The following is a 27,187-nucleotide window of genomic DNA, read 5'->3' as shown; positions in this document are numbered from 1 at the left end:
ATACAGATTCATTGCTATTTGAAGCTAACAAAGAAGTTAGTCTTTTCCTGACTCAATTTAATACAGAAATCTATTTACTATTCCTGAAAACATAACATTTTATCACTATTGGAAAACTGCTGGCTAATTGCAAGCTTCTTGGGCACACAGATAAGGCTACTTTTTCCAGCCTCCTTTATGGTTAGATTCATCTGAGTTCTAAACAGTGGAATATGAGAAGAGATTCTCACAGCTATTGGTGTCACCACTGAGCAGCAAGGTAGCACCCCATGTCTTGATTCTATCTCACACTAAATTTTACCACTTAAGATGTACAGTCTGCACAACCTGACTAGGTAAATATGAAAAACAGATGTAGAAAGACAAAAATGCCCTGCATGCATATGAAAAGGCACTCAACGTCACTGATCACCAGGTAAATATAAATTAAAACCACAGTAAATAGCTAGAATTAATAATACTGGCAGTACGAAGTAACGGTGAATATATGGAACAAATTAAATACTCTTAAAACACTGGCGGCTGTGTTAAATGGTACAACCACTATGGAAAACTCTTTAGCTGTTTCTAACAAAGTTAAACCTACACACCTACCCTATGACCCAGCAGTTTCACTCCTAGGACAATTGAGTGCTTATGTTCACCAAAAGACTTGTAAAAGAATATTTATAGGAGCTTTATTCATAAAAAAAAACTAGAAACAACCCAAGTGCCCATCAATAGGAAATCAGAAAAACAATTTTGTAATATATTCATGACACAATACTACACAACAAAAAAATGAATGAACTACTGATACACAAAACACAACATGGATAAATTTCACATATTTTATGTTGGCCTAAAGCCAAACACTAAGGAATGGCATACTCTATAATTGTTTATATAAAGCTCAAAAACAGGCAAATCTAATCATTGTAATAAAAATCAGAATAGTAATTATCTCTAGGCAGGGATTTGACTGGAAGGGGGAAAGCAGGTGAGAAAAGTGTTACATATCTTGATTTGGGTGATGGTTAGAAGTATACACAGGTAAAAATTTAAGCTATGCTCTTAAGATTTATGCATTTATTATATGTAAATTTTATTTCAAATACAGAAATTAAAAAGCTAACTCGTCCCAGAGCACACAACTATTAGCAAGAAGTTGAGATGGGGTTCCAACTTAGGTCAACTTGAATCTTTTCATTATGGTAGTATTCATTTTCCTACCATATTATATACACAGAGGAGAAAACTACAACCCTCTGTTACCACTTGGTTTAAATAGGTGACTAGCATCACTCTATTTTATTCCTATATCCACACTACGATAAACTATACTTATTTTGGCACTGCATTCTACTTCAAATGCTCATATTTGTGGCACTGTACAACAGTACTTCTGTTTACAAAATTGAAGTAAATCACTGGAACTAAGTCTTCTAGAATTCCAGATGACTGCAACACAGTAAGATAGTTCAGAAGAACAAACATACTAGGATGAAACGGTCAGAACCTGCACTGCATTTACTTGGCAAGAACACACTGACTGATTACCACATGTGAACAATCATGAATAAATCTCCAGGGATGGAACATCTTAAGAATGATGAAAAAAATAACAGATGAGGTACACAGTAAGATGCCAAAATCGTCAGTTAACAAGCATCACTCATGCCCATGTGATATTTACAAGAGATTCAGCCACTATAGTTGTAAATGTGATCTGACTAGTTTCTCAACTACTCATTTAACATTGATAAAGCAGCTAGTGCAATACTAGAATAAGAACATTATAAGTGTACCAATATTTAGCTATGATACTCTGCATTCTTAAACAAGGCTGCCTTTTTAAAAAAAAAATATATCGTACTGTATGCATTGTGTGACTTCTTCATCAGCTGGAGATGAACAGGGAGAAAAATCCAGTTACTGCCTTCTTTTTATATATAAGCCAACCAAGGCCTAAAGCAGATCACCGATTGTCCTAGGCATCACACAAGTCAATAAAGCCAAAGTTAAGGTTACTCCAACTAGTTATTTATTATATAGCATCATGCCCACCGTGTTACACAGGAGCTTCCCCTCCTATACATAAAAGTTTTTTAATAAAGTGTTTGGATTTCTGTTGAGAATGTCTTAATACCCCACATGGTAACCTCCCCTCCCAAAACTAAGACAAAAATCAAATTTAAATATCCAAGACTTTGGGATAATAAGTTCATCTATTCAGAAGAAGCAAAGCTGGTTTTTGTTCCTGAATAGTGAAAAAGAATCCCACAAATACATTGGACTCCAAATGCGGTAAACACTAACTAATGGAGACCAAAAAAAAGAAAAAAGAAAAAAAAAATTCCTTCGAGGAATTCTCACACAGAAAATGCAAATCCAATACTCTGCTGCAACAATTCGCAATCATCCCCTAAATTACAGCAAAACAATTAAAGAATCACTTAAAAGATTAAGGAATTTACCTGAACCACCTGTCCCCAAACTAGAGGACGTCCGTTTGCTCTCTCGGACCGCCAACGACCGCGGGTCCCAGCTCCCCGGCCCGGCTAGGGGCGCGCGCCTCTGCCCAGGGGGGAGTCAGTGTGCGGTTCCGAGCCCCCGCGGTGGGCCCGAGTGGGCTTCAGAGCGGCTGACAAGACCCGTGGGACCGAGGGCACACGTGGGCTCCGTCATTCCCGTGGTGCGGCACGCTGACTCCGGGGTCCCCCGGGCCCACCTCCCGCTCCGCCCCAGCGCCTGTGGGCTGGCTTCCCGGCTTCGCGGCGGGGTGAGCTCCGCCAGGTCCGGGGCAGCGGAGGGACCGCGGTGGGGGCCGCCCGGGAGCAGCCCCGGAGGCCGGACGCCGGCGGCATCTGCTTCCCCGCGGCCGCCGCCGCCGCCGCGCCGCACTGCCCAGGCTCAGCTATCTCCCGGCCGGATCTGAGAGCGCGCCCGCCCTCCCTGCCGCTGCCTCGGACACAGTGAGATTCCTCACGAACTCATGTTTACTAATTTTTTTTTTTTTTTCTAAGCACGCAGTTCGGCGTGGGGCACGGTGGAGGAACCGAGCCGACAGTGAGCAGGAGCAGCGTCGGCCAACCACACACATAGCAGCCACACGCTGCTAAGCGACTGAGAAAGGGGCTCAGCAATCAAAGACTAGAGAGGTGCCCTGTTTTCAACACATTTAATAAATCTATGACGAGCATACAAACCAAACAAAATGAAAAGCTGCCTTCTCCCAAATCAGAGGATCAATAAAATAACAATGCAAACTGGGTAAAGTCAAGGGTAGGGTGGGAGGGGCAAACTTCTGACCAGTGCTGCTGCATTTCTACATAGAAATGTTATCAATGCTGAAAAAAATCTGAAAAACCGTAACTCCTCTACTCCCAGAACTTAGGAACAGACGGGAGTACCTAGGTAAATCTACCCTAAGTGGAATCAGGACCTCTCCTCACCTTTATTTGGTATTACATCACCATTATTCCCAAACCTTCCCAGGATGCTTGATATTCCACATTTTGAGCTTCCTACTTTGGCTTAGTCCAGAGCTTTTGGCTCATTAAAAAATGCAGAAGCCTCTAGGAAAGAGAAACTAAGCTTCATTATTCACATCTCAACCCTATGCCTTGAGAGAAAGCTTTGATGTAGAGTTAGAGAGACAAAGGAGCACTTAGACGATAAGGGCTTCCATGTAAATTCAGATTGCTGAATCTGAGTGAGGCTAGCATTCAAGGGACCTATAATTCATAAATTGATAAAGCCTTCTGATTCTGAAGCCAAGCAGCAGAAAAACAAATACTTAACATTAAAAAAAATATTCTTAAAGTCCTAAGCGAATACTAGCCAGACTTAAAAAGTCCACTCATAAAATTTAAAAACATCAAGATCTTTTGGGATCAATACAGTAACACTGAACCTAGAAAGGTAATAATAAGGTAAAAAGAGCATGTTTCTTCTCCTAGAAAAAAAAATATACAAACTACAGGGTAAACAAATTACTCAAAAAGAGTATGATGCAAGTTTAAATCAAAATAGTATGTGGAATGGTTTTGATCAATTTTCATTTGACCCTGACATGTATAATTCTCTGGAAACACAGATCACAAAATTGGATAAGTGAGTAGAAGAAAGGAAATCAGGCTGTTAATTGGTCCATTCAGCAAACAATATTTATGTAATGTAAACCCTTTCTACTGATTGCCAATTTTAGAATCAACATATAAATAAAAGAAGAGAGACTTTATGGTTATAGAATAGAATGCACATTTTTAGCTCTGGAAATATAAATGTACAGTTTACAGATGATGTAGTATAAAAGTCGTAAAAGAGAGGAGAAAGGGTGCTTTTATCATCATCTCATAAAGTATACTTCTAACTTTAATAAAGTTATCAAGGAAGTGAGAATAAGTTAAATCTTTACCTATTATATAGAAAGCCGAGAGAAATCTAAATTTGGTGAGACAAAAATAAAACATACAATATCAACTACCAGAAATGGTGAAAGTGGGTTGTGGATGTTGAATGTGGGATGTGGATGAGCAATTAGGAAAGGGAGACACAGACTACTGCTTCCTATTATAAACTCTTCTGTGGCATTTTATTTTCTAATCATACCTATATCTGTTACTTTAATATTTTTTAAAGAAATCATTCACATGTATACCTAGAAATGCAGAACGTAAGTGAACATAGGAACATTTACAGTTGGTTTGTAATGACAGTGATATTTGGTACAATGTTCTTTCCTTTTTTATATTTGATTCAGTAATGCTATTATGGTAATTTGACATATCATGCAAATTCAAAAAATTTTTAAAAGTAATTAGGCAGCTATGACCAAAAAGCTCTTTAAGAAATGGGGAAAGGTGAGGGAGACAAATGGGCTGTAAATATTCTTTATAAACAAAACAAAGTGGAGGAGAAAATTAAGACACACAGGTCCTGCAAGTAACGACCCAAACGCTTTCTTCATTTAACCTTTCCCAGAATTGAGATTACAGAATACAGGTTAAATATTTCCCGTGTTTTCATTACTTGAACTTCCCTTTGAAGTTGTCTGTTCTTTGTGCATTCTTCTACTGGTATTCCTATATACCCACATATAAAAAACTACACATGGATAATCCATTATAGTCACAGTAATATTTTTCCTTGTAATAAATTCCCTTTTTGGGCCTGAATTTGTTGTTTCCTTCATGACTTCTGACCCTTGAGATTAAAATCAACTCTCAATCCCAATTCAAAGGTTTCATATTTAGCCATGTTTTTTGTAGTTTAATAATACATGCGGAACAGATTTTGAATATGGCTGGGGCAGGCATCTAATTAGTCCTAACATCTGTTGAATGACCCTCTCTTTTCATATGTGATGCCTCCTTTATTAACCAAATTCATGTAACAAGATATATTTTGGGGACATGTTGTTTTGGATTTTTTTTAAATTAACAATAACAAACATTGATAATTGATCATTTTTTGTCTCCCTAATATTTATATCTCACTTGTTTCATGTCTTAATGTTTTGGTTAATTTTTTTAAAGATTTTATTTATTTATTCATGAGAGACATAGAGAGAGAGAGAGGCAGAGACATAGGCAGAGGGAGAAGCAGGCTCCATGCAGGGAGCCCAATGTGGGACTCAATCCCAAGATTCCAGGATCACGCCCTGAACCAAAGGCAGATGCTCAACTGCTGAGGCACCCACGCGTACCTCGGTTCATTAATGATTTATTAAGAACTACTTAACCTTAGTATGTCAAGAATGTAAGATATACACTAGTAAATGAAAAAAGGATTCTTTCCCTCACTAATCTTAAAATACCAGAAAATTAATTATGGCAAGAGTGAACAGCATTGTATTTTGTTGATATAGTTTGAGTTCAAAGAATGATTTTCACCATTACATCTGTGTAGTAATGTATACTATACATATTTACGTAAGACCTTGTTCATTTCATTGGTTTTACAAGTCTCAAAATTTCGAAATACAGATCTATGATATGCCAATAAAGAAAAATTAAAAGTACTGTTGGAAAACTAAGGGGGGGAAACGTGTTTCATCCTTTATTTTCAAGTAAAGTCTATATAGAATAAAAACAAACATTTGTTATGTTGTTGAGTACAGAGCTCACATTGCATTTCCATTTGCATTATATATCTAATGATCTAAAATAAAAGTCACCTTAAGAGGCTTATGTCTTTCACCGTCTGCTACCTGAAAATGTTACCTTGTTTCAGTGACATACTATTGCTTTAAAGGCTCCTTTTAAGTAAAAAATGAGACTCAATTATTTCTAAACAAGTTTGTCATAAATCTTACTGCTTGTTATAGGGTCAAATAAACACCACACTAAGATTAAGCACTTAGACATGAAACATGTCTAAAACCCCTGAAGAATGCACTAGAAATAAGCAAGACATTTAGAATGCTTTAATCTTTCCAGTTAACACCATGTGTATCAGTAACTGCAATGTTGTAATTTTTAGCATTTCACATAACTAGTAAGAATTTTTTTTAAGGGTGGGAGAACAGAAGAACAGAAGATACGAGAGTGTCAAGTTTCACACTTCTGTTAAAAACTCAAAAATCAAAACTATTTTCTTCTCTGCATCAAAACTATACCACAGACTTGAAGGATGTTTTAGCTTTAATCCCATGACTCATCGTCTACTGGATTGGGAGCTTGTGAAGAAGAAAACCCTGCTGTGTTCAAAGTGCTCTTGCCCTGGTAATTCTTAAAAAGAAAAAAGAAAGACACATTTAATTTTATGTTATCTCTAAAGTTACATTGCCCAGACTCAGAGAAGGGACTCAAGCTTCCCACCATGTTTTCCCCAAATAGATAATAAAAAAACTTGATTCTCACTAAATTTAATCCATTGGGGAAAAAAGGCCCATATCAACCTGAAATCTAAATTGCACAAAATATTTCAAGAAAAAGCTTTCTTACACCAGTAGTTTTGGCAAATGGAACTGAAAGTTCTGTATTTCATAAATAAGCATAATATTTAATGATTAGTACACTCAATGTTTCTGAATAAAAGTGGTGCTGCCTATAAAATGACACATCAAAAAAGACACTCATTTCTAGTATTTTTGTCTTAATAATACCATCAGAATTCTAAAAACAAAGAATTCTTAATAGAAGGCTTAAAAGAATCCAAATTAGAATGTTAAATGCCAGCAAGTTTGGGAAAGGATGTTTGAGCATAAATACTGTTAACTGCTCACTTTTACAACCAAAAATATATACATACATAAAATTTTAAGAAATATTAATCTCCTAGATGAGAAAAAATGGTTTAGATAATTATTGAATGTTAGTTATTTTACATTATTAACCAAGAGTAACTCACATTCACCAAGAGTAAACTGGAAGCCAAGTTTGGAATTTTTCCCCTCAACTAACCTTTCTAGTATCAACTGATGCAAATACATTTCCTCTTGAACTACCACTGAAGCCAGGAACATATGTACTAAAGGCAATTTCTTCCAACCATGCAGGAACATCCTGTTGAGCCTTTAAAAAAGAAATTAACTTCATATACAACATGCAGCAAGTCTCAAAGATTGGAACAGTTTACTTATCCTGAATATACATAAATATATTTAATATCTACTTTCAACGATAAGGTCAGAATACTATCCATTTGGTTTTAAACGTTTAAAACTTACATCTGACAGTACTTTCACTAAAGGTTGTGCCAAATGGTTATCTGATTCAGGATCAAAAAAGGAAATAGCTCTGCCAGTATTTCCACAACGACCAGTACGTCCAATTCGATGAACATATTCATCAATAGTAGAAGGAAGATCAAAATTGATAACGTGTTGAACATTTTCAATATCTAGCCCCCTGGCAGCTACTGAAGTAGCAACAAGAACTGGACACTTCCCACAGCGAAAATCTCCAAGAGCTTGCTCTCTCTCTCTCTGTTCTCGGTCACTAGAAATAAAAGCAAGCATGTGTTAGGACAGCTCTTAAGAAAATTATTACAGTGAACCACTGAAGTTCAACATATATATTTATTTTTAATAGTTTAGTAAAAAATAACAGCATTTAACATTGCTATCTACTTCTTACATACTAGTTATACTAATTCTTTTCAAGCCATCATTTCATTCTGACAATACTTTGAGGGTGGAACAGTTATCCCTATTTGCATATGGAAGTAAGGTAACAAACAGGTAGTACATAGAGCTAAAACACAGACTTCAGTATGATAAACATCAAATCTATTAATAATCTCTTTCTCGTTCTGACAAATAATATACAACTATTTGATTAGAATATCTCCTCAAAAATTTTTAACATATAATCTCAGATTGATTAATATTTTAGATCTACCAATAAAGTTGTATTAATATGACATTTTCATGCAACTCAATAAAAAAAATTGTCAAGCAAGAGAAAGACTGGATTCAGAACAACAACTTAACACCAAAGGATCAGAGAGCCTTAAGCGAACTCTGAGTAGTTACCAGTCCTCATGAGGAGTCTAACACAGACCTTTAACTCACCTACTCCTAACACCTAACTCTTGTAAAAACTCAAAACAAAAAATAACAGTTTAGATCTTGAGAACTCTGAATCCTAATCCTAGGATTATGTGATGTTAGTTATATACACTGGTATTTCTTAACAAATGAGAAATGCAAGTGTCCTCCCTACTGTGAAATCCTATTAATCTACTCACCCATGAATACTTGTTGTTGATATTTTTTCTTGACAAAGAAAAGTAGCAATAAAATCTGCTTTTTTCTTAGTCTCAACAAAAACCATAGTTCTTTCGTCACCTACAAAACAATGAAACAATGATTAACATTCAAACTACAAAATTAGGGAAAAGAAAAGGCGGCAGGGAGGTGTTAATAGGAAATGATCTCATTCACCACTGTATTCCCAAGACCATGATTTATTTCCTTTTTTTTTTTTTTTTAAGATTTTATTTATTTATTTACTCCTGAGAGACACACAGAGAGAGGCAGAGACATAGCAAAGGCAGAAGCAAACTCCCTGCGGGGAGCCAGATGCAAAATTTGATCCCAGGATCCTGGGATCATGACCTGAGTCAAAGGCAGACACTCAACCACTGAGCCACCCAGGTGCCCCGAAAGTTAAATATTTCCTGAATGAATGAATGTCAAAGTTAAAGAATCAAGGACTATTCTCCTACTTTAGAGACAAAAAAGAAAATTAGCTTGCCTATTGCCCTCCCAGGCCAACACCATGGTAGAGACTTAGGGCAAGATAAATGGTATCTATCTGCCAACTCTAAACAGTTACAAATTCATCTCAAGACCTTAATTTCCCTCTCTAGTTCAATAAATGCCTTTGCTCCTTAACTCCCAAGATAATCAAATCATTCATTTTGCCTTGATTGCCCTAGATATTCATAAGGCATCCAACCTAGGGTTGACATATTCTACAATATTCTATGTTCCAACATTCTCTCTTAATTCAAAGTATCATATATTAAGAAAATTATTAGGCCACAGAGATTATTTCACACATTTCCCTATGTTAGAGAGGAAAGAGGATAATTTACAGAAATGGAAAGAAGATTGTATTACTGTTCATAATCCCTCTCCCCCATCTCCCTATTAGTTAGCTTCATTTATTCAACAAATATATAGTGCGTAAGAGATTTCAGTCACTATATTCCAGGTGTTGGAAATACTGCAATAAAATAAAGCCCTGGCTCTCATTGTGAAGAAGCAAATAATAAACTAATGTTACACATTAAGTCCTAAAAAGGAAAAAAAAAACCCCACAAGGATAAAGAGTCTCAAGAGAGTTACTTCAGATATACCCTTATCAGATGATATCTGAGTATAAATAAGAATAAAATAACAAACTCCTGAGATAACTGGGGAAGCACATTACAAGGCATAGGGCAGGAAAAATATAAAGGTTCTGAGGTACAGGTGTTCTTGATGTGCTAAACAGAAAACAAAAACAAACAGAAAAGAGCCAAGTACAAAGTACATAACACTCTTGAGCAGCTTAAGCCCTGTTCTCTTTTCCTGGTTCTCAATATGAACCGAAGTGGCAATAAAAATTTAACTTTGTCTCTCTTGCTCTAAAATTTTTCCTATTGATTTTGTATTTGTTCTAGTTCAGACAATAAGCCATACTATCACTGGTGTCAGCAATAACTGCAAATGTCGCTTTATGATTAGACCATTCAGTGATCTCTATAAATTGATGAATTTTAATTCTCTATTCTGTTGGGTGAGAAGTGATAAAGAATACATTTTGTTAGTCTCTATTAGCCCACTGTGATCTAAATAAAATCAATTAAAAATCTAAAAAGAATTCTGCTAGATTGTAGTTTTTTGTATTTGTGTGAATTCTTGAACTGTGGCTGAAGTGGTAGGACTGAAGCTATAAGCTCTTTATGCATATGTAATTTAGAAAGGGCTTTTTTATCATGTGTAATCATTATGTTAATACCTTATGGATAATATTAACAAATTAAATTATAAAGTCTCTTAATGCCTCTTTAAAAAGCCTCACCCCTGTCAGAATGGCTAAAATAAAACAATCAACAAGTCTTGGCAAGGATGTGGAGAAAAAGGAACCTTCTTACATTGTTGGTAGGAATGCAAACTGGTGTAGCCACTGTAGAAAATAGTATGAGGGTTTCTCAAAAAAATTAACAGGACCACCCTACAATCCAAAAATCGCACTACCGAGTATTCACCCAAAAAATACAAAAACGGTCATTGAAAAGGATACATGCACCCCTATGCTTACTGAAGCATTATTTACAATAACCAAATTCTGGAAGTAGCCCAAGTGTCCATCGATTGATGAATGGATAAAGATGATGTGGGGTGTGTGTGTGCGCGTGTGTATGTGTGTACACACACACATCATGGAATAGTATTTAGCTATAAAAAAAGAATGAAATCTTGCCATTTGCAACAACATGGATGGAGCTAGTAACTATAAAGCTAAGCAAAATCAGTCAGAGAAAGATAAATACCATGGGATCTCACTCATATGTGGAATTTAAGAAACAAAACAAAGGAAAAAGAGAGAGACACAAATCAAGAAAGACTCTGAACTACAAAGAACAAACTGATGGTTACCAGAGGGGAGATAGGTGGGAGGACAGATTAAACAGGTAATGGGGATTAAAGGGTACACTTATCATGAATATTCACTTTATCCCATGAATAAAATACATGGGAGAAGATGAAAAGCCATAAAAGGAGGTAAAGTTTCTACATTTCAAACTAGTAAGATACTGACATCAGTACTGACACACTGTGATAAATTATGAATGTGTAATGCAATGCCTCAAATGATCACTAACAAAGCTATGCCAAGATATACTCCAAAACTAAAAAAAAAAAAAAAAAAAGGAAAATCAAAACTGAATTCTAAAAAATGTTCAAGACAGAAAAAGGGGGAAAAAAAGAAAAACAGAAGGAACAAAAAGAAAATAAAAATGAAATGGTTAGGTCCTAACCTCTAATAAGTGCACTGAATGTAAATGGTATAAATTTAACAATTAAAAGGCAAAAAATTGGCAGAGTGGCTAAAAAAAAAAATACAAGTACATCCATGCCATGGAATACTTCTCAGCAATACAAAGAAATCTACTTTTGATACACACAAAAACCTGGATGAACTTAAGGGCATTATAATGAAAGGGAAAAGCCTATTTCAAAGGTCACAAATGTATGACTCCATTTATATAACATTTTTGAAATTATAATATTATAAAAATGGAAAAGAGATTAGTTGTTTTGAGGGGATAGAGATGGGGAGTAAGGGTAGGAATGGCAGGTCTGACTATAAAAACAGCACAAGGAGTATCTGTGTGGTGATGTAGTAGTTCTGTATCTTGATGTTGGTGCTAATGACACAAATCTACCAACCATGAAGCAAAATGGCAAAGAACTATACACACATTATACAAGTATCTGTTTCTGTAAAAGTGAAGGTAAATCTGAAGAACTACCCAGACTATCTAGAATGCAGCACAGAACAAGTGGAAAATATGAAAATAAGGTTAATAAATACAGATAATGGAATAAGAAGATCTAGCATTATCTAATTAATGTGAAGAATATAATGGAACAGGGGAAATGCAGAACTAGGAAAAAAATGCTAAAGTCTCTTAGAGCGTCTTTAGAAAAGTCTCTTAAAGTTCTATTAAATAAATTGTAGATTTTTTTTTTATTTTTTATTTATGATAGTCACAGAGAGAGAGAGAGAGAGAGGCAGAGACACAGGCAGAGGGAGAAGCAGGCTCCGTGTACCGGGAGCCCGATGTGGGATTCGATCCCGGGTCTCCAGGATCGCGCCCTGGGCCAAAGGCAGGCGCCAAACCGCTGCGCCACCCAGGGATCCCTATTAAATAAATTCTAATTTGGTTTGTTGAGTTAAATAATAATAACAATAATTTATAGAGGTAAGCATTCCTAAAATTTCCAGAAAATAAAGAAATTGAATTCCTAAAACTTTTACTGTATTAAATGTTTTGATAAAAATTCTTCCTACAGGAACTAAATCTGAAACACTTAAGATTCCAAGTACATATAAGTTGAATCTTTGATAAACTCAAGAGTAATTTAATAACTTTGGTTTAAAAAGATAGCCCTATCTCTTCTCTGATTTATCAGTGTTTAGTACAGACACCTTGAGTTTTTCTAAGCATATATAGGTTTGCAACTAAAATAACCTAATATTCTCTATAATGTTTAAGAGTATAAAAAAGTAAATCTATGTTTAAATAAACTGATTCATTATTCAACAGTATTTTCCTTTTGCATAATTTGGAAGATAATTTCCAAGGTCTTTAGCTTTAGGTAACTTAAAACAGCAGACTATATTGAGTAAATTAATTATCAATGAACACAGTTCTCACACATTAATTATTAAATTTGAGTTTATATTCTTTTGCCTATTTCTCATATGCAGTATCTTTCAGTAATGTTAATGAACATGATCATTTTTGCCAATTTAACACTTTACACTTTTATATTTTAACAAAATGTGCCATAGAAAGTAGTATAAAAAGTTCATGAGCTCTAATAGCTACAGTGCTTGTGTCTAACATCTCTCAAATGTTCAGTCCTGCCTCCAGTTTCTTCTATGAAAAAGAAAAACTATGATTCTAAGTTATATTTAACATGACTAGTTGAGACTACCAGAGAAGTAATAATTTTTAAAATTTTTTATTTATTCATTTGAAAGAGAAAAAGAGAAAGAGCGAGCATGAGCAGGAAGAGAGGCAGAGACAGACTCCCCACTGAACAAGGAGTGGGTCATGGAGCTCAATCCCCAAACTCTGAGATTATGACCCAAAGGCAGAAGCTTAACCAACTCAGCCATCCAAGTGCCCCTACAGGAGAAGTAATATTGACAGAGAAATAAAAACTATATGTGCTTTTGTTTTTCAAGGAAAAAAAAAAGGAGTAGTTTTTCCCTCAAAGGAGTAGCTCTCAAAATTTTGGTCTATGGCCCCTTTAAATTCTTAAAAAATTATTGACAATCCCAAAGACTTACGATTAAGTGGGTTATAACTACTGAAATTTGCCATATTAAAACTTAAAACCAATAAAAAAATTAAATATTTGTTTAAATGTATTATGCTAAAGTAAATAATTCTTAGTGTAATAATAAAGTTATTTTACCTCATATACCCCATGAGAAGGTCTCAGGGGCCCTGGAGAAGGCTCATTTTGTCTTAAACTGAATTGACAGCTTACTCCAGAAAATTTTAAAAAGCACAGTAAAGGACAAAATCTGGAAAATGAGTTTTATTTGTGTTGATTTATACTATGTGAGTCTTTTAAAGAGAGCTATGAAGTATATTAAAAACTTAGCAAAATTCAATCAACTGGGAAGTAACTACTTCTTGATTTACTATTGATGATTAATACTTATAATATGAAAGGTTATTCTTTCTTTTCCTTCTAATCAGTTTATACAGCAGAGACTGTTCTGACTTTATTATGTTTTTGATTATTTAAAGGAAAAAAGAGCAAAGGTCCCATATTTATGAAAGAGCTACAGTTCTTTACAGTCATGTTGCCTTCTATATTTACTTTTTTTTTTTTTTTAAGATTTTATTTATTTATTCATGAGAGAGACAGAGAGGCAGGGACACAGGCAGAGGGAGAAGCAGGCTCCATGCAGAGAGCCCGACACGGAACTTGGAACTCGATCCCAGGTCTCCAGGATCCTGCCCTGGGCTGAAGGCAGCGCTAAACCGCTGAGCCACCGGGCTGCCCCTATATTTACTTTTAAATATTTTATTGTCACTTCAATTAAATTGGTAACCAAGTATTGTTTCTCAGGCACCAATGATCCTACACTAATCAAGTATTTAATTCTCCTTTGACAACTCAAATTTTGCCTTTCTAAGAGTACACTCATAAATTCAGAAAAAGATGGGATCCCTGGGTGGCGCAGTGGTTTGGTGCCTGCCTTTGGCCCAGTGCGTGATCCTGGAGACCCGGGATCGAATCCCACATCGGGCTCCCGGTGCATGGAGCCTGCTTCTCCCTCTGCCTGGTCTCTGCGCCTCTCTCTCTCTCTCTGTGACTATCATAAATAAATAAAAATTTTTTTAAAAAAAATTTTTTTAATAAATAAATAAATAAATTCAGAAAAAGAAATACACCCAAACTACCTTTGAGACTTCTCAGAGAACCTCAGGAGGAGCACAAAGTTTTGTTATCTCACCTTATAAAAGAGAGGCTAAAAATAACTAGGCTTGTCTGATGCGTTACTATTTTAAAGTTGCATAGTAAGAGATATCAAATCAAAGAGATACTAAGCTTTCCCTTAGTTAAAAGGTATAGGTAAGATATATACTTTATGGTAATACTTTCAAAATGTATACTTCATGGGAAATCCCTGGAGGTGTATAAATTCCCTTAATATATATATTATGTTTGTACCTTCAGGAGAAACTGAGTAAAACACTTATAAAATAAGTAAAGTTTTTCTATATTCACCAGAGGCCTAGAAGTACAGTGTCTAATATAACAACATAATGTCGCTAGTCATCATTTCACTTATTACTTAAGACATTTATATTTGGTTATGACTATACTTCTTTCTTCATTTGAATCTAGCACATTCTAGGCTAGTGGTTCTCAAATGGGGATATATCCCAGACTTAATCATAGCATTTTGTAAACATACACATAACCAGATTCTATTTGACACTTTTTGTGTCAAATATTTACCGGATATTTTTGGTATGAAAAATCAGGCCTACCCATTTTTATAAATCAAATATGACATTCATATACTTCTTTGAAAACAAGCTTAATCATCATTAGAGACATTTCTTCTAAAATTTCTTTGGTATGCTAAATATTCCAAAATAACGTATTACCTTTATTTTACATGCCAGACAAGCAACCACATTTCCTTATAAGTAGCATTATTTTTATTATGAACCCTCATCAAATCTTCCATGTTTAACAATTATCAGTAATAAATTAACCATGATCACTAAGTCTGTCAACTATACACGGTTTTTGTTTTCTTTTGGTGTTTTCCGAAAGGCTGTGCTATAAACTAGATAGCACAGTTTGTATCTTCACAAAGGATAGACTCCAGGCCTTGTGGAGAAAATAAAAACTGTATCAGGCACTTCAAACTACCTATATTTCAAAAGAATAGTCTTGGATAGAAGGTTCTATGTTGACATGACTTTAATAACTTTCAGATCCTATCACTGGACAAGCAGAATTTCTAGACTAGTTCAGAAGCAGACAGAATCATGAAGGCATATTGCTAACAGGTGCAATGGAACAAGAATTACATGAAATATCACAGGGGGACCTTTAGAAAACAGGAGTTCATTCAAATTTCTATGTACTACAGATATAATTTGACTGAGTTTCCCAGACTCACTTTCCTATCTAAGCAAATAATAGAGGCTTTTAAAAGGTCAATGTCAGATTTCTTAAGCAAACTTCCAAAAAGAAGTGTGTAATCTTAATAATTATGCAATAGTGTGTGGCTCTAGATTTGCAAGACAAACTCAAAGAGGCCTATATTGTTAATTAACAGTCTTGCTGCATCCATGCAAATAAGCCCAACATAATGAAACAATCTTTCTTGTGATCAAGAATAATCTCTAAGATTGTTGTGATCATGAGAGGATATATGTCATCAGGAAAAACTGTAAAAAACTTTGAAACAAGCAAAAAAGATTACTCTCTAGCACGTTTCATGGTTATACATCTTTTACTGTCTTTTTTCTGTTATACCTCTATTGCAACTGATAGCAATGCCAATGATTCTTATGAATAAAAATACTGATAAAGTTTTCCCCTCAAAAGCAGCTGAATATTGCTTTGTGGATATTTATCAATTTTATATTTAAGTGTGAATTTATTTGAGCCTTCCTAATAGCCCCCACATACACTTGGTTCTCTGAATTCTTCGAACTGGCTGTAACATCTTACTAGTTCTATTAAATCTCTGATAAATGTTCAAATAAAATTAAATTATTAAAAAGGCAGTTGGTTATACTATTATAAAATAATGATACCTATACAATTTAAAGGTGCAGGGGACTGGCTAGCAGATTTAACTTAAAGAGTAGAAAAAATATGTAAAATTTGGGGATGTACTGAATTCTATGCAGATTTTTAAATATATACATATATATATAAACTACAAGAACAATGAACTCTAAACTACAAAACATTTAACAGTTTAAATAATACAGAATATAGCGATAATGCTCATACAATGACCTCAAAGGTTTCTCAAAGGCAAAACTGCACTTCTGAAAAATTATCATTGGGATTATTCTTAAAATTATCTTTATTTCACAATTCACAAATAAAATAATCTTAAGGTTATTATATTAGAAATGTGCTTTAACTCCAGCAAAACTACATATTGCTCATTCCACATACGGAATTTCAATTTACTACTGGGCAAGTTATTTGACCTCTCTGTATTTGTGTCATCAATGTTAAAATGTAGTAACAAAACCTACCTCAGAAGGCTGTTTTGAGAATTAAATGAGTTAGCACATGTAAAATGATCAGAACAGTACGTAGCCAATAGAAGTTATCATTTTAATTTTATATGCCCTGTTGGGTATATTACGAAACATGAGATGAAGAAAACCAGTAATATTCCTCAAACTCAAGATGTTTGGCTTTAAAAAAAAAAAAGGCTCAGCAAAACCTAAAGGCTAGACGCCTTTAAAAGTGCTTTCTAAATCAACTTCCTCTTTTTCCCTCTCATTGTCAGAAATTATATAGTTTCCGGCCTTCCCTTATTCTTCCATACCAACAGCAACATCCAAATTGAAACAATTACGGGCAGCTCTGGTGGCCCAGTGGTTTAGCGCTGCCTTCAGCCTGGGGTGTGATCCTGGAGACTCTGTATTGAGTCCCATGTCAGGCTCCCTGCATGGAGCCTGCTTCTCCCTCTGCCTGTGTCTCTGCCCCTCTCTCTCTCTCTCTCTCTCTCTCATGAATAAATAAATATTTTTTTAAAAAATTGAAACAATTACTATAATGAAAGAGGGGCGAAGGAATGTACAGCATATAAGTACACTTACTTAGTCTGTGATGTAGTAAGAAGGTATTAAAATGGTAATATTAGGGGGATCCCTGGGTGGCTCAGTGGTCTAGCGCCTGCCTTTGGCCCAGGGCGTGATCCTGGAGTCCCAGGATCCAGTCCTGCATCAGGCTCCCTGAATGGAGCCTGCTTCTCCCTCTGCCTGTGTCTCTGCCTCTCTCTCTGTGTCTCTCATGAATAAATGAATAAAATCTTTTAAAAAAATAAAAATAAAATGGTGATATTAAAAAGTTTTATTTCCAGGCACAAACTAAGTCTATCTCAATCAAACAAAGAAATAGGACTTCCTCTAAAAATTGTGGTTTTTGGGGGGGTCGGGGGGAGAGAAATTTCTCATGGGTATTGTGAAGAAACACAACTACATCTTTAAAGTTCCCTTCAGCTCTAAAATTCATTGAATCTATGATTATGGGAAGCCTTAGGAAGCAAAAACTGGGAAATAAAAACAAAGAATTCACTTGTGTTGGAGTAAATACAGTTTGATATAAAGATATATTAGTGGCTTTTTTATTTCTTAAATCAAAAAATATGTATTTCTTATGGAATAGTTTTTAGCCAAATACTGTTTAAGTCTCAGATACTTTCTATTTTTAATCTTTATGAAGAAAAGACTATACTGCTACATAATTTACACAGGAAATTGAATCATAAAACCTTTTATAAAGAGAGCTTTAGAGAAAGAGCAATGAAAACAGTTATGCAAAACCTCATACCAAACAATTTGAGTAATTTTTTTAAATTGTCATTTTTAAAAAATCAAAACCATAACAAAAAATAATTATATCAATGTAAGATACCTATGCTTCGTAGAATTTCGACAAGTTTTTCTCTTTTTGAGTACTGGCCAACTTGGAGAATGGTCTGCTGAACATCTCTACATGCTCCACCCACTTGTCCAACAGCAACAAACAAATAATTCGACTTTAAAAACTCCCCAGCCAACCTTCAAAGACAAAAGATTATTCCTTAACTTATCTTCTTCCATTAATACTGAATTTCTGCAAGTGTTACTTCAATATTAGATTTTAACAATTATAATAAGAAAGTAACTTATGTCATCCAAGTACTAATTCCAAAGATCAGTATAAAATGTTAAGATTTTATAAAATATTCAATAACTGTTAGTGAAAAAGTTTGCATCAAATTATGGATACAGTCATTTCAAGTCGATGTGGTAGTCATGCAAAACTATATAAAATGTGTACGTTATAATAAAAGTATGCTTAAGTATCAGGCTACAACAAACAAGAATTTTTGTTAAAAAACTAAAATGCAAGCCTAGAGCAAAAATTCTGTTCTTCACAAATGCTTCTACGTATATTACTGCTAAGAGCTTATTTTCTTATAATATTATTTGTTAAATTACTATACTTTGAACAATTATGAGCAAACCAATCCTAGGTCAGTGCTTTTTGTGTCATGACACATATAAAAAATGATAATATTTATAGAGCATAACTGAGCAAAAAAGTCAGACAGGAGGTGAAGGGTCCTTGGGCTGATGCTCACTCAAAAGGTTAAGGGTATCAGCATGTAGACACACACGTGATTCACTGACAGCAAACAATTAAGGTCTGCTTTAGATCATCTAGAAACATAGGAAAGGGAGAAAGGGAACAGCCAATCAAATAGTTTAGCTTTCTGAGAATAAGGAGGAGATCTAAATCTATCATCACTCCTCTTCTCTCCCATTTAGCAGTTCCTTACTTTCTAGCTGTCTCCTAAAATATCATAAAAATAGTTCAAACTCATCATTTCCAGAATTTTAATAAATCACTGCTGCTTCTTTCGCATCTGCTCTTACAATAAAAGAAAAAGAAAAGCTTCTTTTTGACATCCCTCCTTCTAGAGTCAAGCACCTTCTCAAGCACAAATCTCAAAATCATCTGCAATTCTTTATTATACATCATCCTTTTCATTTGATAAACCATTCAGTGAGTATCTGTGGCAGGCACATATGGCGTAAGGTACTGCAAGGACAAAGATGGATATGATGGTCTCTGCCACTGAGATGCTTGCATCAACAGGATAAACAGTTATATAAAAATAATTACTGTATTTTAAAGTGTTTAACGTTTTAATATTTGCATAATCATATTAAACATTTTAATATTTAATATATTCAATACTTTAGTTTTAATAATTAACATCTACTGAACACATACTATATTCCCAAAAATGTTCAGTGTTTAAAATAGTTTCACAAATATAAGGGCAGGAGATGGATGAGATGAGGTAGATTTAGAAGAATCTTCAAAGTATGAACCTGGATCTGAGCAACAGCAAGCAAGAATGTAGAATGGTGGTGATCAGGGAAAAGCATTCTAAGCAGAAAGAAAGAAGAAACAAGAACAGATAATGAGGAGGGACAGAATTTGGCCTGATTAGCCAACAAGAAATATATGATTCCAAGTAATAAAGTAGCAGATGAAGCAGATTACATCACGTTTAGAGTTTGAAAGCTGGTTAGTCTGTGGAGATGTGAAAACACGGTAAGGTTTATATTGAATAAATGTCTAAAAATCCTAGACTTTATTTTGGAATTACTAACACAAAATTGAGATTAGAGTCAAGGGAGACAGGTTAGAAAGCTACTAATATGAGCAAAGGAAAACCTAAAAGGACTTAAATTAAGGTGGGAAACAGAGGAGAAATGAACAGTTTTGAAATATTTTAGAGGTAACTACCAAAATGACTATTTTTGAAGGGCAGAAAGTTAAAGCAATGTGAGGAAGGAATCAATACGATTCAAAGGATTTTGGCTTAGAAAGACCATGCTGCCAATAAGGAAAACTGGATAGGAAAGAGGGTACCAAAGAATAGCTTCTACTTTAGACACAATGAACATTAGTTACTAGTAATTCTTCTAAGAAAATACTCTTAAAGAGTTAAATTCTTAAGTCTGGCACTCAGGAGAGAGATTAGGGACACAAGTAATAAATTTCAGACAGTTACAGAAAGAAACATAAGCCGAAGAAATGGATGCTGCAAAGATTTAGTCAATATGCACAATGACAAAAGTGTACTTTCAATACGATAATGGGCAGCCTGTAACATTTAAAAGCAGAGAGTAAAGCAAGTGAGGAGTCCTCAGCTCAGGTCCTCTATTCTGTTTATCATATATCCCCAGGACTTATAATCAAATATGGCTCATAAAAAACCCTCAACAAATATTAGTGATGAGAGCACACATTAGTCACTTTGGCCAATATCCAAATACTTTCCTATTTCAGGGCAAATCAAAAAACAGACAGGCAGCAGAATATTACCTGCTATTTAGATAGGTAATTATCTACCCACTATTAATTGTCAAATATGATGATGGAAATGTAGATAACACTTTTCAAATTTAAGACATCATTTAATGTAAGCTATTATTTTATGTGCTACTAAAAACAAAAAGTCCTGATAATTCTTCCTTATAATTTAGACTTTCTCCTCCAAAAAACAGCTTTTTAATATTACAAAAAGACTTTTTATAACATCCCTTAAGTAAACCAAATCAATAGCCAGCCCCCACTATCTGATGACTTGAGAAGTATTGATCCCATGTAACACTGTATCAGACAAGGAGGCAGTTTACAGCAAAAGAGATAACTGAGCATGCCCATAACCATAAGGTTGGTTTATAGGTCGTATCATATCACAACACCCAGAAGCTGTCAGCCTCACAGAAAGTGGAATATACTCTTAAAGAACAGCTCAAAGGCCAACTTAGTGTTTCTTTACAAGGACAGCACATCATTCAACAAGGCACAGTGACTTTCAATCAGAAATCTTTATATCATGCATTTGGTCTGAGAGCCAAGGGGTGCAAGCAAGAGTGGCCCCCTTACCATCCCTCCCAGTGACTCACATAAGAAATCTGTTCCCCACTAAGCTATAGGTATGGAAGTATGGAGGTCGTGGTTCCCCAAGAGAGAAAAGTTCTGTCAGAGTCAAAGGCAGGAGTATTAGTGAATTACAAGCTCAAGCTGCTGTCTGGTCACTTGAGGCACCTTGTGGCCAAGGGAGCAGCAAGCAGGAAGAAGAGTCACAATTCTAGAAAGGGTGTGTCATCCTAATCTGAGAATTCACCAAGCCATAGAGTATATATAGTAAGATACTCAATACATGTCAACAATTGGTACATGAATTTTCTAAAAAAGGCCCAATTCTCCCAAGCCCTATGATTTTGAAGAGAAGGCATAAATATAAAAATAACTTCATTTAGTAAGCACTAATTAAATCCTAGGTAGGTGCTGTGTAATCACACACACATACACATTTTAATAAAATGTGACACTAACGGACAGCCAGAGATAAAGGCAAAAAACAATGAAAAATATAGTACATATTTTAGGAATACATCCACTTTTTAAAACTATGTTAAAATCTTAAAGTAAAAAAAACTCTTAAAAATAATATATTTGAATTGCTTTTCCTTTCACTAAACCATTTATATACAAAACAATTATTTTTAAGAAGAAAAAAATGTCACCTTTGAATTTCTTCTGGAAAAGTTGCACTAAACATAAGGGTTTGACGTTGTTCCTTTGATGGCATTCCAGGGCAGGAAGTTAACTTCTTCATTTCTGGCCCAAAACCCATATCCAGCATGCGATCAGCTTCATCCAAAACTAAGTATTTGACTTGTCTGAGACCAATCTTTAAGAATATTTGCAAGAGTTAGAGCAGAAAATGCATACTAGTCAATATATTAAACTACAATGTTCTCAACCATTCCAACTACTAATTTATTCATAGGCATGAAGATTAGAAATCAATGCATAAAAGGAGAACCGTTATGCTTAGATAACAACATACTCTTAATCTCAGTATTGATGGATCTTTGATCTTCACTAACATGTTAGCCATTAGCCATATGTAACTATTAAGTACTTGAACCATAGCTAGTATGCCTAAAGAACAATTTTTTATATCATTTTAAAATTTGTATAGCCACATGTGGCTACTGACTACCATACTAGACTACATAGATAATAGATCATATTATCTGATAAAGTCAGACTTGAAATTTCCTAACAGCATAACATATTCAAATGTCTTTTAAGTGGTAAATTAAGCTCTAACACTTAAACTCTTCATAAATTCTCCATTTCTCAAAAAAAAATTCTCCATTTCTCTAATCACTTACGAACAAATGAAAAACTTCTGTCACTTGTGCATGAACACTTATTACTAGAAAGAGAAGCAGACATTTTCAAGGAAAACAAATGAATTTGGCACAACCATGTAAAGTTATCTAGTGAAAAATCAAGGTGAATTTCTCTGGATAGTCTGAATAAGTATTCTAAGAAAAGTGCTTTTATGAAGACAGACCATGTTTTGAGTAATCTCTTTAGAGAAGAGCCTAAAAAAAAAGCAAATGAGGTTCATCAAAGTAGACTTAAAGCACTGATTTAATGAATAGGTATATGAATACCTAAAATAAGTACATAAGCCTAAAATGTCTTTTTAAAGACTCAGAAGTTTAATAATCCTGGCTAACATCATTCCCGGGCTTTAACAGGAGACAAAACTGCTAATACCACCAGGCTTTCTTTCAGGAAGAAAACATATCACAACTTATATGAAACTATATAGAATCATTTACTCCATTTTTCCTACTATGGTGGAGTATAAGATACCAACCTGAGTCAGATCCAGATTCTAATCCTAGCTCTACTGCTAGAGGTACCTGAGGGACTTCAAATAAATTATATAATCTCATTGTCTTTTCAAATACAAAAATAGGAAATACTATTTATCATTGTCTTTTCAAATACAAAAATAGGAAATACTATTTATCTCCTATTGGAATTATTTTAAGAATTATGTTAGAATGCATTCAAAGAGTGGTTCCTGGGTGGTGCAGTTGGTTAAGCATCCAGCTCTTGGTTTTTGCTCAGCTCATGGATTCAGGTTTGTGAGATGAAGCCCCTTGCCCAGCGTGGAGTCTACTTAAGACTGTCTTTCCCTCTCCTTCTGCCCCTCCCATCCCATGCTCATGCTCTAAAATAAATAAATCTTAAAAAAAAAAAAAAAAAGAATGCATTCAAAGAATCTGATGGAGGCTAACATAAATTATGCTCTAATAAATATATCTCTCTTTGCATCATTCTTTCCTGTCCCATACAAAAAAATTATTAATCAATCCATAATTGTATTACTTGTATAGAGCCTACCTTTTCTTTACCTATGATATCCATCAGTCTCCCAGGAGTAGCGCACAATATATTACAGCCTTGTACTATTTGTCGAATTGAATACCCCAACTGGGTTCCTCCGTATATAACAACAGCTCTTACACAGGTCCTATTAACAAGAAAAATTCATGTTATTTTCTAGTTATGTGAAAATTATATATTTGTTTCTAACAAAATATGAAAACAAATCTATTAAAGTAAAAAACTAATACATTCAAGTATCTAAAAAATTAAATTATTCCTCGGAAGAAGCTGAAAAGCAAATGATAAATGATGGGGAAAAAAAAAACCCTAAAATCTATCCAATAAAGGGCTCTTCAAAAACAATAGTAAACACCAATAGCACCCACATACAAATTGGCCAAAGACATTAACAAGTGGTTAATAAAAAATATAAATGGCTTTTAAACATTTGTTTAAAGTCAACATTATTTTAAAAATGAAGACAAATGAAGACTAACACATTTTTCCTGAACTGTAGTAATGCCATGTTAACCATGGTGTGGGAAAAGTGGCACTCAAATGGATAAACTGAAACAGGCTCTTTCACAATTTTAATCTCTTTTAAACTTTAAAAACTTCTCAGTATGTCTAGGTGGCTCACTGGTTGAGCATCTGCCTTCAGCTCAGGTTGTGATCCCAGGTCCTAGGATTGAGTCCCACATCGGGCTCCCTGCAGGAAGCCTGCTTCTCCCTCTATGTCTCTGCCTCTCTTTCTGTGTCTCTCATAAATAAATAAATAAAATCCTTTTTAAAAGAAAATAAAATTTAAAAACTTCTCTGTCCCAATAAACTCATACGTATGAATTTACCATTCAGATATGTCCCCACAAAGGGGAAGGTTGACTTTACAGTAATATTCCCTGCCACCTTTATTTATAGCCTCAAGAGACTGAAAATTAAGTGTCTAATAGTAGAAAAACTCTAATTATAGTCCACCCATCCAAAGGGATACCATGCATTCATAAAAAGAAAAGGGGTATAGTTCCAGATTAAGCATTATCTCCAATATTTACTATTGAAAAAAAAAAGAATAACAATAGCTTAGTATGCTACCATCTGCTAAGAAGAGTATTAAAGTGCATACATGTGCACCAGCTATTTCTACACTAAATCACACAAAATTATAAAGAGTTCACTTTAAAGAGGAGAATTAAATAAGTGAAGGGAAAAGAGTACAGGACAATTTTATGGTTTTTTTTTAAGTTTATTTATTTATTTAAGTAATCTCTACACCCAACATGGGGCTCGAGTTTTTGACACTGAGATCAAGAATTGTATGCGTGGGGCTCATGGGTGGCTTAGTTGGCTACGTGTCCAATTTGTAATCTGGCTCAGATTATGATCTCATGGGTCATGAGATCAAGCCCTACATCAGGCTTGCATTGAGCGTGGAGTCTGCCTGAGATTCTCTCTCCCCCTCCACCTCTGCCCCTCTCCCCTCTACTGTACACTAGCATGTGTGTGCTTGCTCTCTCTCAAGTGAATAAATAAATCTTTAAAAAAAAAAAAAAAGTTGCATGCTCCACTCAATGAGCCAGCCAGGGACCCCCAAAACTTTATTTTTATTAAATAAACTCATTACTCTAAAAGAATTCTTTGAAAAAAAAAAAAGAATTCTTTCTTTTCTCCTATTTCTAGGCCTAAATAAGGTAGTACATATAAAATACTTGTAACTTAGCAAATGCTAAGGCTTCAATAACTTAGTTATTACCATTATTATTCTAAGGGTACCATAACTTAACTAGGTCTTGAATGATAGACATTTTGATACTTTTCAGTCTTCTGCCACAACATTACAACAAATTTCCATGTACAAATATTCATTTTGTGCATACATATTATTTGAATTTACCATGCACATGTTTTCATTTCTTTTAAAATATGGTATTTTTTTACTTGATTTAAAAGCCTAAAAGCAACATAGTACACAAGGACTATCAAGAAAAAACACTGGCTGAAGCAATACATATCATCCACCTTTTCCAAAAAAGTCTGTTAAGCTTGACATTAGATTTTTAATAACTTTAGTTTTTCTTCTCATTTTAAAATAAACTGATTCTAACTTGGTGATGGGCACTAAGGAGGGCACATGATGGGATGAGCACTGGGTGTTATACTATATGTTGGCAAATTGAATTTAAATATTTTTAATAACATAAAAAGTAAAATAAAATAAACTGATTCAAGGGGCACCTGAGTGGCTCAGTTGAGTATCCAACTTTTGACCTCACCTCATGTCTTGATCTCAAAGTCATGAGTTCAAGCTGTCATAATGGGCTCCAAATAAAATAAAACAGATTCACAGAAAATAAAATGTAAACAATTCCTACATAGAAAGCTCTAAAGAAAAAACTGCGAAAACATTAAGATCCTATCAGATAAAGTGGTAAATAACAATGTTTAATTAACAAAGAAAAATTTATTAAGCATTCCAAAAGTAGTTCAACTCTTAATAATCAAATAAATGGAAAAAACGAAGATGCTGTGGTGGTTTTAAAATATATACACGAAGTTCTTCCATATTCTTTCCTTTCTTCAAATAAATATCCTCTCTTTCCCCTTAAGTGTGTGCAAGGCTGGCTTCATAGGTGAGCAACCTGTGCAGTCACGTAGGGTCCCAAGATAAGAAGAGCCCTTAGCTTGATTTAATGCTTTAATTCTTATGAATTTTAAGTCCAGAATGGACTCTGCATTTTCATTTTGCACTGGTTCCAGCAAGTGACATAGGTAATCCTGAGTATGGGGTAGACTTAGTAATTTGCTGAGTGATGAATACAATATGGCAGAAGTGACTGAGACTGTTTTATAAGAGCCACTTATAGCTTCCTCCTTGCTCTTTCTCATTCATTCTCTAAGCAAGCCAGCTGTCACTTCCTAAGGACAACCAAGGATCCTCATAGGAGCGGTACAGTGAAGCCTTCAGATGACTACAACTGTGGCTGGTACCTTGTATGCAGTCTCATGAGAGACCCTCAAGCAAAAGCACTCAGCTGAACTGTTCCCCAATTCCTAATCCCCAGTAACTATTAGGTAATATTTATCATTTTGAGCAACTAGGTTTTAGGTAATTTATTAGGCAGCAATAGATAACATAATACAAAATGTTGACAAAATGTGTAGTGAAATTGGCATTCTTATATACTGCTGATAGAAAGGTATATATTGGTGAAAGTTTTGAGTTCATACCCTTTAACATTAAACTTTTAAAAACCTACTCTAAGGAAATACTTAAAACATAAAAATAGAGTTTATTTAGCCAGCTATTCATTATAATTTTATTTCTAGTAGGTCCCAAACTAGAAACCTAAATGCCACAAAAGAGAGAAATAAAATACACACACATAAACAATCTTAAAATGATAAAAAATTTGGGTGATTATAAGCCTTTTATATATCACGAAGTTGTATGTAAACATTATTATTAGGAACACC

At 34.6% G+C, this 27,187-nt stretch overlaps 2 protein-coding genes across 7 annotated transcripts in view; both read right to left on the bottom strand.

The window, feature by feature from the left end:
- The window catches only part of IL31RA (interleukin 31 receptor A), an 84,981-nt gene extending 82,255 nt beyond the window's left edge, over positions 1 to 2,726 (bottom strand). For 2 of the 3 annotated variants that reach the window (XM_072826429.1, XM_072826427.1), the window contains exon 1: positions 2,457 to 2,726. The gene's annotated coding sequence lies outside the window, so the exon portion shown is untranslated. The remainder of the gene's footprint in view (positions 1 to 2,456) is intronic. The other variant, XM_072826426.1, reaches the window with a different exon arrangement.
- Positions 2,727 to 6,394: 3,668 nt separating this feature from the next.
- Positions 6,395 to 27,187, bottom strand: part of DDX4 (DEAD-box helicase 4) — an 83,138-nt gene continuing 62,345 nt past the window's right edge. For all 4 annotated transcript variants that reach the window (XM_072826421.1, XM_072826422.1, XM_072826424.1 and 1 more), the window contains 7 exons: positions 23,732 to 23,861; positions 22,045 to 22,211; positions 18,362 to 18,507; positions 8,677 to 8,776; positions 7,655 to 7,925; positions 7,389 to 7,499; positions 6,395 to 6,713 (listed from right to left, as the gene is read on the bottom strand). In XM_072826421.1, the coding sequence (XP_072682522.1) occupies positions 6,627 to 6,713; positions 7,389 to 7,499; positions 7,655 to 7,925; positions 8,677 to 8,776; positions 18,362 to 18,507; positions 22,045 to 22,211; positions 23,732 to 23,861 (1,012 nt within the window). In that variant the 3' untranslated portion in view covers positions 6,395 to 6,626. The remainder of the gene's footprint in view (positions 6,714 to 7,388; positions 7,500 to 7,654; positions 7,926 to 8,676; positions 8,777 to 18,361; positions 18,508 to 22,044; positions 22,212 to 23,731; positions 23,862 to 27,187) is intronic.

The sequence above is a fragment of the Canis lupus genome, chromosome 5 (genome assembly GCF_048164855.1).
Source record: "Canis lupus baileyi chromosome 5, mCanLup2.hap1, whole genome shotgun sequence".
Taxonomy (NCBI): Eukaryota; Metazoa; Chordata; class Mammalia; order Carnivora; family Canidae; genus Canis; species Canis lupus.
This window is presented reverse-complemented; position numbering and strand designations above follow the sequence as displayed.